The following is a 12,939-nucleotide window of genomic DNA, read 5'->3' as shown; positions in this document are numbered from 1 at the left end:
CTCTGCTGCTGCTACAGGATGACTTCATCCTGCCCAACAGAGGCGGGGCTTAAACATGTGCGCTGTTAGGCTCTGAGCTCCTTCCTTCCTTTCAAAGTGCCCTTCCAGGATTCTTGTTCAGGTCGCAGGAATTCATTGTGGCGGTCTTTTGTCATAGAAAGTAAAGCATAAAAAAAAACAGTGAGTGTAAAATATGTTTGGCATGGAAAGAACAATTTGTGGTATCCCGAGTGGTGGGTAATTAAAACTGAATATCTTTATAGTTGTGAACTAGCCGGGGTGACTTTGAGAAAAAATGCCTTAGATGCTTAAAATAGTTGAGGAAATGCATGGCATTCTTTGACAGCTCAGTGGGTCAAACTCTGGAAACAAAAATCTCATACCTGCCACTTCATGCCAACAACATCACAGTCTAGACTTTACTGTTAGTATTGAGTCAGAGTAGCCATAGCAACACATTGTCTTAGTTATTTACCGTAATTATCAAAACAATTATCTACTCGGCCCACCACTGACGGTAACACGTTTGTCACAACTGAGCACAATTAAGCAAAACAACAGCTGCAAAATCCAAGACATGTATAACACAGCTTTCATGCCAATCTGTTGATTATTTCAACCTGGGTATCACATTGTCACAGCAGTGGAAAATTACCATGAATCATTACTGTTGAGGCTATGTATTATTTCCATTTGGTATTCATTCAGCTTGGAGGTCCAGAGGTGTAAAAGAGTCTCCATTTTTAATAATATGTGTAAGAAAATAGCCCTTTATTTTCAACACTATGACTTTTACTCAGCCAAAGAGCAACAATAATTGTAGAGCAACAAGGGCACATCCTGCACCACTCTGACATCCACTCAGGCCCGCTATCTAACCTAACCAGCCTCCGTCTGATACAGAAAGGTAGAGAACTGCACTTAAAAGGCGTGCTATAACAAAACATGATGGGCTCTGATGTTTTCATCCATTTTTCTGGCTCCCTGAAGAAAACCACTCTCGCAGACCCAGGTGATATTGACATTTGTGCTTGACATTTCTCCCATCACTGACAGAGATGATGAGAGCGTAAAAGGCCGGTGGGATGCATTTATAAAACTCTACAGATGTCTGGAGTGCCAGGGTGAAAGGCCAAGCGAAGATATTCAAGTTGTGGGGGGAAATGAAGCTGTGTCGGGTTCGGCCGTGCTCTACGGGCGCTGTAACCCGCAGGCCAGTCAAACAAGCCTGATCTACCCACGCTAGAAGACTGGAGCTCTGAAGGTGTGTCTGGTGAGGAGGACGTAATTCAGCTCTTTCGCATGCTGCAGTGCACCATCTCAGGTTCAATCTGATTAGTACACATCCAAATGGACTCAAAGATATGCAAATGCTAAATGGAAGGAACTTTTCCATGACGAATGACGCCAGAATCAGTCTGTACTGGAGGATCATTGCATTTGTATGGACTGCTATTCATTGTATTTGACATATTATTTACTATGAAATACAGTGACTGATCTTTACCAGCAACTACACAACTTCTCCTGACTTCTACTTTGAGGATGTTAAAGCTTAAATCAGCCATGTTTTCAAATGATATTATTTGAATGCACATGTAGAGGGTTGCATATATTGAAGTGGTGTATGGTTAAATCATAGTTTACACATCCGCCAACTTCAATATACACAGCCTCTCCCCCCACCCAAGTCACTGCACCAGGCAGAGAAATAGTTTAGCACATAAACCCCTTTCTTACATTTTGGTTTTTATATAGATTAATCAAACAAGATATAGTGTATTAATTTGTGAGCTAAGATAAAGTTTAGCTAAACGACTGACGGCGGTCAGAGACAGATATGACAGTGGTATCGATCTTCTCATCTAACTCTCAGCAAGAAAGCAATTAAGAATATTTTCCAAACTGTCAAACTATTCCTTTAAATCGAAAATGTACTAACGTGGGCCTAAAGGGTCAAGCAGCCGATGCCTACTTGAAACATTCAAGGGGGCAAACAAAATATTTAAAACAATATATTTTTTTATATATTTTGCTTCTAGGACTCATTCACAAGTCAAAAATACAAAGTGCTTTATAAATGGCCCACCAAATTTCACTGAAATCTATTGACTATACAGGATCAAAAACATCCCCTTCTTGGATACCAATGGTTTTCCACCTCCAGCATGAAATGCTGAGCCAAGTCTTATAAAAAGGTGCATGGAAGGGATGGAGCAAAATAAGCACAGAGGAAATCTGTCGATCCAGATGCTTCTGTTGGCTGAAAACAACTGGCTGGGCTTCTGATCCCAAACTCTATAGATAGATATGCAAACTGGCTCCTATTGTAGGATCACTGAGTTAAAGGGACCCCTACTTCGAGCCATGAAGGGAGCCAAAGTTACAGTTCCCCAGGTGCATAGACAGATACTGATGCCGACGGGCTTCACTTCAAGGATGCCGCAGCCTGTCGGCTCCGCACCGCTGCTTTTGTTTACACATTTCCGAGTGGAGCCCGTCATCACTTTCGCGTGTCCTTGAGAGAAGTTAGGCTAGTGCTGAGTAGAGCGATGAGCTGGGAGATGAGGCCTTTAATTAGCTCCAAGGCGGGATGATAATTGATCATCTCCCTCAACTCATTCTACCATGAAGGGCTTGTTGCCACCATTAAAAACACAACACATCACAACAGGTCTTGGAAACTCAAAACCACAAGAAACAATCTGCATCAAAATTAAGCTCCGTATGAACTCCAGACATAGACAAAAATACACTGAATAAATTGACACCTCTTAGAAAATGATTGGCACAAAAAACAACACAGAGTTGAAACACTGCGAGATCAAATAAGACACCAGTGAAAATGTAGCAGATACATTATGTTTTGCAGTATATCGTTGCATAGTAAAACTAATTTATCTCCTTTTTTTCCCCCACGGAAGCCCGGTGAATAGAAATGGACTGAGGAGAATTCACTTGATGCTACTATTGGCATTTCAGGCATTAGGTAAGCAGTGATATAATTAGCATTCATGAGTCAAGTAATTAAAAAGTCAATGTAACCGAGCAGTGCTGTTAAGACACTTGAGTGCTCTTTGCTCGGCCTCCAACAGTCAGCGTTTAGTCTGTGCATTTAGAAAGACGACAGAGTTTCTGTGAAGCCACTGACTCCATTCACTACTGATGCATTTGGTGTGTGTGTGTGTGTGTGTGTGTGTGTGTGTGTGTCTCTATGTGAGCTACCGTACAAGCCAGAAATATACCTTTTCTTTTTTAATGACTGTCCAGATGTCTCTCTTGGTTTGTGAAAAAAGAAATAACCAAAACAAGAAGACTTTCAACCTTTCAGTCTGAAGGGAGAGTGTGTGAAACCAACTGCAAACAGCGCGTCCTCCCACTGAAACAGTGTCTTTATAATGAGACTCGTCACCTGGAGAGTCCCTCAAACAAGGATTTACAAACAATTATCATGGCCAGCCACACATACTGTAGCTTCCAGACAAATTGTAATCCTCACAAAAATGTTAACACAAAGCCTTGAAGCAAATGTGTTACTAGCATGGTGACTTATTTGAAGTTGTTTTCTGCAAATTATTCATTCACTATTCAAAAATGTAGGGCTGTCCTCGACCAAAGAAATCCTTAGTCGACTAACACTTGTCGACTAAGTGATTAGTTGATTTAATCGACAGATCTGTAAAACTAAGTTTCTCGACAAAAAAATCAAACAAAAGCACCACTTTGAATCTTGTGTTTACCAGAGATGTGCTCATAAGTTTCTTGGAAATAAGTCATTCAGCATGAAAAAAAGCATAAAAAACGACTAATCAACTAAAGGAGTCTTAGTCGACTAAGACCAAATCGACCGATTAGTCGACTAATCGACTAATGCCTTGTTCACACTACATAACTTTAGCCCTGATTTTCAACTCCCCGACAGTTTTCGGACATTCACACATCGGCACTCCAGCATCATGTGTGAACTGCTCAAAGACGCTTGCCGATGCCCCATAGACACAGTCCAGATATCCAGCATGATAAATATCTGGACCTGTCGGGGAGTCCAGACACAAGCTACAGCCACTGAGAGTGCGAGACACGGGTTGAGGGGAAGCCTCCAAGCCCCCATACTTACTGTATGTGTTGCATTTGCAACACGGTGCAAAGTTGTTGTTGCACCTAGAGGAATAAATAGCAAAAGAGTCTGGAAACTACACATGCCAACAACATCATCAATATGTCTCTCTATTTTTCATGAGTTTTCGTGACAAAACATAGTTTGGAGACATCATCGGGGATTCCTCCCGGAGAAAGATCTTGTAGTGCGTGACCCCCTGTCGCCCGTCAGTGATGTAGCGTGAAAATCACAACGACTTAAAGACTCCCGATTACAAGACAGCAAGTTGTGTAGTGTGAACAGTACAGAGATCTGATGACTTTGAAAGTCATATAGTGTGAAATTGGCTTACGAGGGGGCAACCGTACAAAAAATAATAATGAGACCTACATGTTATCATTTCTTGACATTTGAGAAATACTTAACTTTGAATCAAAATAAATGTAACAAAGACTGCAAGGCAACATGTTATTTGGAAGTTATTTCTGCTGCAAACTTCCCATTCCTCCTGAGGATATCAGCTGACTGGCAGTAGTAAGCCATGCAGTGAAAGCACTCAGCTCAGCAGCACAATGCAATAAGTCTCAAAACTTTTTACAAAACCAAATTAAGGCTTAATGATTATTATGATGGATTATACCACACAGACAATTTCCAAGTCTGTGGAAGCGTCTTTTTAATATTCTACAAGATAGATGGAAACAAAACACTCTCAGATAGCTCCAGTTTGCTGACAGTGTGAAGAGAAGGAACCACCTGGACGGCAGGCAGAAAAACCTGCAGAAACCGGCAGAGAAAAAACACCAATATTATCCGTTTCCCATCTCATTTCCCTCTCCACTACTACACCATTTTATTTAACCTTCAGCACCTGACAAGAAACCCTTAAACCCTTCTCTCGACATATTGCTTAAGCCCACCAGCTGTCAGTACTGATTTAGCTCGTCCATAACATCATTCATACTGGTAGGTGTGAGGTATTTAAACCATACTATACAATCATCTGCCTGTCTGTTCAAGCCATATGGGCACATGGAGAGGGAAAGAGGAGGGGGACTGTATTCCTGACTGGGGGGGAAATCCAAATAAGCTTCAATTAACATGAGACAAGTATAATCTGTTTAATCAGCTTGAACAGCTGCAGTGGCTGGGTGAAAATGACAAATTCTGGTCCTCCTGCTTGTTTTACCGATAACGCATAGCTGTATGCTTATTAAACCTTCATACTACATTCATGACGGCTGTGGAAAACGGTGGTTTGAGAAAACAAACCATTTGGCACAGAAGATATAGTGTTGAACCAAAACCAACTGTCAACTCGCCACCCGTCACAAGACAGGAGGAAGTAACGTGAAGGTGAAATCAAGACGACCACAAAAATTTTAGTGACTGAGACGTGATCTGAGGAGGAAACAGTGGTGCACACACAGTGTGTATTTTCACAGGGCTATGCTCTCTCCTCTGTACATGAGCTACGCAGACACTGAAACATTCCTCGGCGGGATCACACTCATCATACGGTATGTCCTTAACCTCACTGACACTGAACATCTCAGGTTGCTCCGAATGAATCCGGTGTGTATGAATTCCTGAGAGGCCTGACATGACAGTGTGTGCTCTAAGGCACAGCCCGCATGCATTCTGCCTGCCTGTCTCCACATTTGTTTTGTGCTGATGAGTGTGCAACCATCTCCATGCTTTAGCCACAACTTCAAAAGGTAAAAAAAAAAGGTGCAAGGCGTGTGCTGTTAAATTAAGTAGAGCTGTAAGAAAGTATCGAAAATACTGAAGATCGCAATATTATGTTTTGTGATACTGTACTGATACTCAAAATCACTGTGTCGATATTTAATTAACAGTTTGCATGCAAAGATTAACTCAGTCAATACTTTATCTCATTGGCAAAGAGAACTCAGTGTATTTGCCCTCTCAAAGTAGTGCTATGATGTTAAATGTTACAGGGACTGTAATAAATGCAAATGAAGAACCTACTGTTCTGATTGCACAAACAAGTCAACTTGTCTTTACTCAGATTTTATGCATATGGTGGTGTGTTCTTATGATAGATTTCAAGGAATTAGAGTATAAAAAATGCAATATTTCTCAATATATTGAATCGTAACTCCTGTATCATGATACGTATTGTATCGCCAGATTATGCCAATACACAGCCCTAATATTCAGAGAACTGTGCCAAGAGAGGCTCAAATTAGAGCCATCTATCCATGAACCCATCTCTAGTAATTGATCGCTGCAAAACTAACATTCACGAAAATGATCTGTCAAGTTGAATGAGATTAGATTCAAGTTAAATTAGAGGCACTGTGAGTAAGGCTAGATCACATTGCTAGTTGGGAATAAGCTGCAGATAGAGATGAGCACACATTTCACCCAGTAGAGCAGAGTTTGCCTGCACTTTATACAGCAAGTTAACAGTCATAAAGTAAGCAAAAATGATCACAATTTTCAGTATTAAGGCTCTGATATGATGTGTGTGGGTGTGTGTGTGTGTGTGTGTGTGTGTGTGTGTGTTAACACAGGACAGAGCATGTTCCCTCCACAGCACTCCCTGTAGTGCAGGTTCTAGTTATTAGACAGGGGTGGATGTCGCAACTTGTGTGGACAGCCGTTGTGTGCGGCTGTGATAACAAGTTCAGCCGGTTGTGACGATTCATTCCTTCCAGGAGTAGGTCAAGTGCTTCATACACAGACCTTGTGTAATTTTAAGGGAAGAATGTGTTGCCTATGAGAAAGGGCTGAAAGATTTTTTTAGAAAACTAGACTCAAAGATTCATTAACGAATACCAAAATACATGTTATCAAGAATTCGTTATCCTTAGAACATTTTAAAAGGAAATTATCATCATATTTAATTAATGATGTCTAATTATCTTTTGATATGTTTAGATATATTTTGTACTGTTTTTTGTATGTTTTTTATGTCATTGTTTTTATTGGATTGTTTTCCACTGTTTGGTTAGTTTTTTTCTGCACATTTTGTGTACTTCTTGTTGTTGTTTAACTTTTGTTGTATTTTTTAAATTATGTTAGTTTAGATCTTTCTTCCTTTTTTGTAATTTGTTTTGTTCTCCTGGGGTTGGGGGGGAAGTCCTTTGTATATAAGCCTTATAAGGCTTCTTGACCTCTCCTGACACATTTCTTTTTTTTTTTTTTCATTGACTGGATTTTGTGCAGTTTTATATATGTGCAAATAAATAAAAAATAAATAAAATGTCATATATGTGCTACAATATTTAGAATAAAAACGTTTGATCAGGGCAGCCAGTTAAAATAGTATAATAATAATATTGTCTATATTGTGTATAATATTGTGCAGCATAAATAAAAAAATAAAACTGCTTTTTGTTTCTTTAGGGTAGTAAATTAGAGAAACTCAGAAGCCTATACAGGCAAGTTAAGAGCAGAGTTGTTGCCCTATACTTGACTAATGTTGGGACTAAACTTCACCCACCTTCTCCTTGTTGTTGTCGTGGTCTGACGGAGGTGAAGTGGGAGACTTAACGCTCCCCACAGCGACAGCCTGGCTGACGGTGCCCCCGCCGCCCGGAGCCGGGCTGCTCTTCTCGATAGTTTCCACCTTGATAAGTCGGTGTTTTGGCGACACATACTTGATATCCGGCGACCCCACCACCACAGTACTGTTCAAGCAGCTCTGTGCGAAGGAAATGTTTCCACCTGGAGTGTACGGGTCCTCGAAGTCCAGCTCCTTCTGGAGTTTGTAAGCAGCGAGGATGTCCGGTTGAGCCGGGCTTGGAAAGGTGGCCCCGGAGCTCGGTTGTTGCTGCAGGTAGCCACCACCGGCGGGCACACCGGTGTGACAGTGTCTGTAGTCCGGTTTCGGAGGCGCCGGAGGGGGTGCTTTGGTAGTTTTGAATCCTAGGTGCTCCTTGAACCACTTGGCCATGCTGCCAGTGCATCGCTCTCATAAGTCAGTGAATGTTAGTTTTCCCTGCCAGCGGAGTCTGTTCCAGTCAAAAGTGAGGATCCTCCAGCCGACCGGTGTCGGAGCGCGTCGCCAGTCGCGCGCCTCTGGAGAGGAGAGGAGCGCAGCGCGGGCACAGGCACTTTCTGGATCTGCCGCAACTCTCTCTGTCTCTCTGTCACTCAGCAGCGCTCTGCTCGGCTGCCCTCCACGTCAGGTTTCCAGACTACGCAACATGGGAGCGCTTGAGCAAGAGCAACACACGCCCCCCTCCACAACCTGCCCTCCCTATATACCTGAGAACATTCACTGCCACCTACCGGACTACCGAAACCCCGCTGACTGGTGACTAACTGAGGGGAGCAGTGAAGCCAGTCACTGCTGGCTGCATGGACAGTTTTATAAAAAAAAAAAAAAAACACACAAGCACAAGACTTTTGGTGTTAAATGCAGAATTATGTAATACATTATATATATCTAGAGGTGAGGTGATGCCAGTGGTGGATATTTTTTTTTCTTTTGCTCTAGCAATCCTGTCTTATTACAAGTTTCTTAACCCATTGCTGGCCCCATAACTTCACTCCACAAAACGAAAGAAAAATGTGTAAATATATGTTCCCATTTCTCTCCAGAGTTAAAGCAGCAGTAGGTAGAATTGATGACTAACTGAGGATAGCAGTGATGCCAGTCACTGCTGGCTGCATGGACAGTTTTATAAATAAAAAAAAAAAACACACACAAGCACTGAGCCCCTATATCTGATGAGTCAGGTCTCAGGAAGTGTTAGATGTAGAATTATGTACTATTTTATATATATCTATATCTAGAAGTGAGGTGATGCCAGTGGTGGAAATTTTTTTTTTTTTTTTTTGCTCTAGCCTCCTGTCATTTTTCAAGTTTCTTAACCCATTGCTGGCCCCATAACTCCACTCCACAAAACGAAAAAAAAAGTGTAAATATATGTTCCCATTTCTCTCCAGAGTTAAAGCAGCAGTAGGTAGAATTGGAGCAAATATGATTAAAACATTTTTATTTTTATAAAACAGTCACTGTATCCTGACAGTAGTGCATGAGACAGGTTATCTGAAAAAAATTATGTGCCTCTGTGTCCTCCGGTTCTCCTAATGTCATCTGCAAGATTTCATAGTCCGGAGGAAAACAACCAATCAGAGCCGAGCTGGAGCCTTGCCGTCTCTGAGCAGCTGTCAATCACTCGTGAACTCGGATCAAACGGTCAAACTAGGCAGCGCTGATCAAATATGAATCAATATTCTGTTACTGTAATGCCTATTTCTCGCCTCAAATGTTTTCAGAATCATCTTGTAGTGTACTGCTTAGCTGTAAAATGAGAAAGTTTGTGACCCGGCAGCCATGTTGAGATTAGTTGAGGAAATACCAAGCACCGCCCACCAGCCGGAGCAAAGATTTTAAAAGCCTGAAAACAGAGCCATGAGGAGGTGCAGAAGTCTAGTTTTCTCTCAGAGCACTTGAATTACAATATACTGAAAGGTTATTATGGAATTTTTGCCCAATGATGACAAAAATAAATTCTGCCTACTGCAGCTTTAACTACAGTATTTTTACAGAATTGTAATAAAACTGTAAAAGCCCTTCAGGTCAACCATTTTTTTTCCACCTATAGGACTCAAGGGTAAAGTGTCATGTGCTCATTCTCAGTGCTCTCATGTCCAGATGGCCACTGCAGACTGTTTTAATTGCAAATTACATTGCAAATGACCAGTGGAGGGGGATGCTGGAGCCTCTATTAACTCTGGGCACTGTTCTAAGTTCATTAGCTACACCAATCCATGAGAAGTGGAGGTGAATTGTTCAAAGCAACAATACAAGTAAACAGTTTTCTCCCAGGTGTCTTTCAATCACTTTGACGCAGAGGGTCATAGGTTCACATGCTTACCACTAATTGCCTCCGCAATCAAAGAACAGATGAAAAAAGATTCCCATTTTCCCTCCCAGAGACATACTCCAGCAACAGTCTGCATTACCAGGAGTCATGGCTGCAGTGCAGTGGGTTTTTATGAAGCAATATTTCTTTTTAATAACACCACACACACACACACACACACACTCAGCCTTGAGCAAGTCACAGTGTACCGATCAGAGTTTAACCCTGGCAGGCCCTCGGGAGAGACAACTCCATGCTCCAGAGATCAAAACAAAATCTATTATTTCTGTCCTGAAATCCTGCCATCGCTGCACTTTGGGCACGCTGAGAGAAATTTGACCAGTGCAATTTCCCTGCACTTTATAGGAATAATTTCACCCCACAGCCAGGACATTAATCTGTTTAACTAGTGCATTATACATAAAAGCTTTAAAAAAACAAGCAAAATTGGTTCAGATGGTCTTTAGTTTATTGCAGCATCGGTCGTGTTTGTTGCGAGCTCTGGGGATAAACATTTCTCAGAACAAAAAGAGAGAGGCTTGTTCCAGCTCACACATTACATGGTATATTTTAGTAACATACATACTGTAGGTGTAGCCTCAGTGCTGCATTTACACGTATACACAGTATGTGATATAAATATTGCCGATGCTCGAGAGTAATAGCCTTTCTAATGTTGTGGGTATTAGAGGATCTGTGGCGGGCAGGAGCAGGTGTGTCATTTAGGTTGCCGGGCTTGACTCACATCACAGATCATTTATTGCATTGCTACAATTGCATTCACCAATTTCCTCCGGCTGCCATCGCTGACACCCTTTAAAATGCAAATCCTGTAATCCAGCACCTCACAGGATACAAATAGTCTCTTAAGTAGCAGGCAGATTGCTTGCCAGGGGGAATGTATGTAGAAATGTATAGGATTCTGCTTAAGTTATACTTAAATAATGTGAGTGTATTGGCACTAGGGCTGTGTACTGGCAAGTATCGGGCGGTACGACATGTATTATGATACAGGGGTAACGATATGATATATTGCGATACTGTAAACAAGGCGATACATTGCGTTTTTTTTTTAAATATATCATCATCGTCATAATATAAAGACACACCACCATCTGAGTAAAAAAATTGTCATTATGTGAAATGGCTACTATGGGGACTAATATCATCACAAATGAATACAATTCTAAGAGCATTCAGGGACCCCAGTATACAGAAATATTCAAATACACCATTTTTAGAATAGGTGAAAATAACATATTTGTACTGCATAAATAAAACTGCATGTTTTTTTTGCCCAAAACTGCATTGAATTAGCATAAAGTGGGCATGTCTGTAAAGGGGAGACTCGTGGGTAGTACCAATATTGAACCGATTTCATTTGAAAATGGCCATGCCATGGTTTTCCTCTCCAAAATTTAGCGTAAATTGTAGCTTTATTTAGCCTCCTTCGCGACATGGAAGCATGACATGTACCAATGGATTCTTTGGGATTTCTACTTCCATATGATGCCAGTATATTCACTCTAGCTTTAAAACTGATTCCGCTACAACCTCCGAAAGACAGAATAACGTCAGAGTCCGCCTGCGGGCCGTCGGATTTTGAAGAGGTTAATTAAAAATCAATACAATGTTTTGGAGAATCTATACAGTATCACAAAACATAATACTCATGTATATCATTTCTTAAACCCCTAATTAGCAAATATTGTCAATACCTGTCAAGATAAAAGACACTGAAACACATTTAGCAATGAATTGATACTTGATACAGAATTTTCATGCAAACACGCAGTGTTTCATGAAAACCCAAAGTTGTAGATGTCCACTTTTCCATTCTGGTATTTAATGTAGAAAGTCATCATTTATTGCAACAGTCTCTTGACACTATATGAACTCGACTGGCTAGTCTGTAAGAATTGCTGCATGGCTTAATAAACTATCAGCTAGAAGGTTGCAGCTTCTGGACCAACTTTCTTTCCATATGTTTGAAAAAAGCATGATGTTTTCAGACAAGATGACAGTTCAGGTTTGCTATCAGCGAATGTTAATGTCTTCAGCAGTTGCTGCACTGCTCAAACATTTGACATGGTGTGCGAGACATGTGACAAGTTTATTTTCCTCTTTAACTCTGTTGGCTCCGGGGTTTCTCAGGCGCTGCTGGGAATGATTTCACAGCGGAACCAGGTAGTGCCGTGAGGGCTAAGACATCAGAGAAACAATTTATCAGAATATATCAACCCTATATTTTTATTTAGGACAACTTTAGTGATATTAATGTCTCCTATCCAGAATATGACCTACATTCCTCATTTCAGTCCACCTCTATAGATCTATTTTGACCCTTTATTTGTGCTACATGTTATATTACTACTGTATTTGCCCCACCACAATGTGGACAGTTATTGCATGCTCTAAGCGCACACAGTCTATATGCACAGCGATATGTGCACCCCACTTAGTGCAGAATGCTGTTAAATGTCAAAATACTTCAGCAAAACAGTATGCATATGCTGTATAACTGCATTGCTACTGTGCCGGGCTAGGGTGGAAGTGCCGACTAGAAAATTTAACAGCTTTCTTTACAACATTAAAGTTTTTCTTCTTGTGTTTAAAAACAGACTTATGGACCCTCACACTTCTGATTGCTTAGGCTATAACTGTGTCAAAGGAAGCAACTGAGAAGAAATTACTGTATGTGGAAAAAAATAATGAGCAAACAACTGAAGCATTTTGTACAAGTGGTTATGTTTATGTTAATTTCCTGGAGGTATCCAACAAGCCCTAGTTTATAACGCAATGATTTACTGTCAAGAAAACAGTTTAAAATGGGACTTAAGGGATTAATCTGGTTGCAAAGTGTCTCAAATGACACAAGTTTTTATGTAAACACACTGCAGAGCATCCTGGATCTCTCAAAGTATATGACACTTTTGTCATGCTACATTTTGCTCTAGCATGTGAGGCTGACATAAAATAAATTGAGCAAATAAT

At 40.9% G+C, this 12,939-nt stretch overlaps 1 protein-coding gene across 4 annotated transcripts in view; it reads right to left on the bottom strand.

Moving 5' to 3' along the window:
- The window catches only part of zgc:158464 (uncharacterized protein LOC791139 homolog), a 109,785-nt gene extending 101,358 nt beyond the window's left edge, over positions 1 to 8,427 (bottom strand). For 2 of the 4 annotated variants that reach the window (XM_037746992.1, XM_037747002.1), the window contains exon 1: positions 7,572 to 8,422. In XM_037746992.1, the coding sequence (XP_037602920.1) occupies positions 7,572 to 8,024 (453 nt within the window). In that variant the 5' untranslated portion in view covers positions 8,025 to 8,422. Of the gene's footprint in view, positions 1 to 7,571 lie in introns of all 4 variants that reach the window. The other 2 variants (XM_037746982.1, XM_037746971.1) reach the window with 2 other exon arrangements.
- Between the last annotated feature and the right edge of the window lie 4,512 nt (positions 8,428 to 12,939).

Source organism: Sebastes umbrosus, chromosome 2, assembly GCF_015220745.1.
Source record: "Sebastes umbrosus isolate fSebUmb1 chromosome 2, fSebUmb1.pri, whole genome shotgun sequence".
NCBI classification, from domain to species: Eukaryota; Metazoa; Chordata; class Actinopteri; order Perciformes; family Sebastidae; genus Sebastes; species Sebastes umbrosus.
Note: the sequence above shows the minus strand (reverse complement) of the source record. Positions and strands in the feature narration are given on the sequence as shown.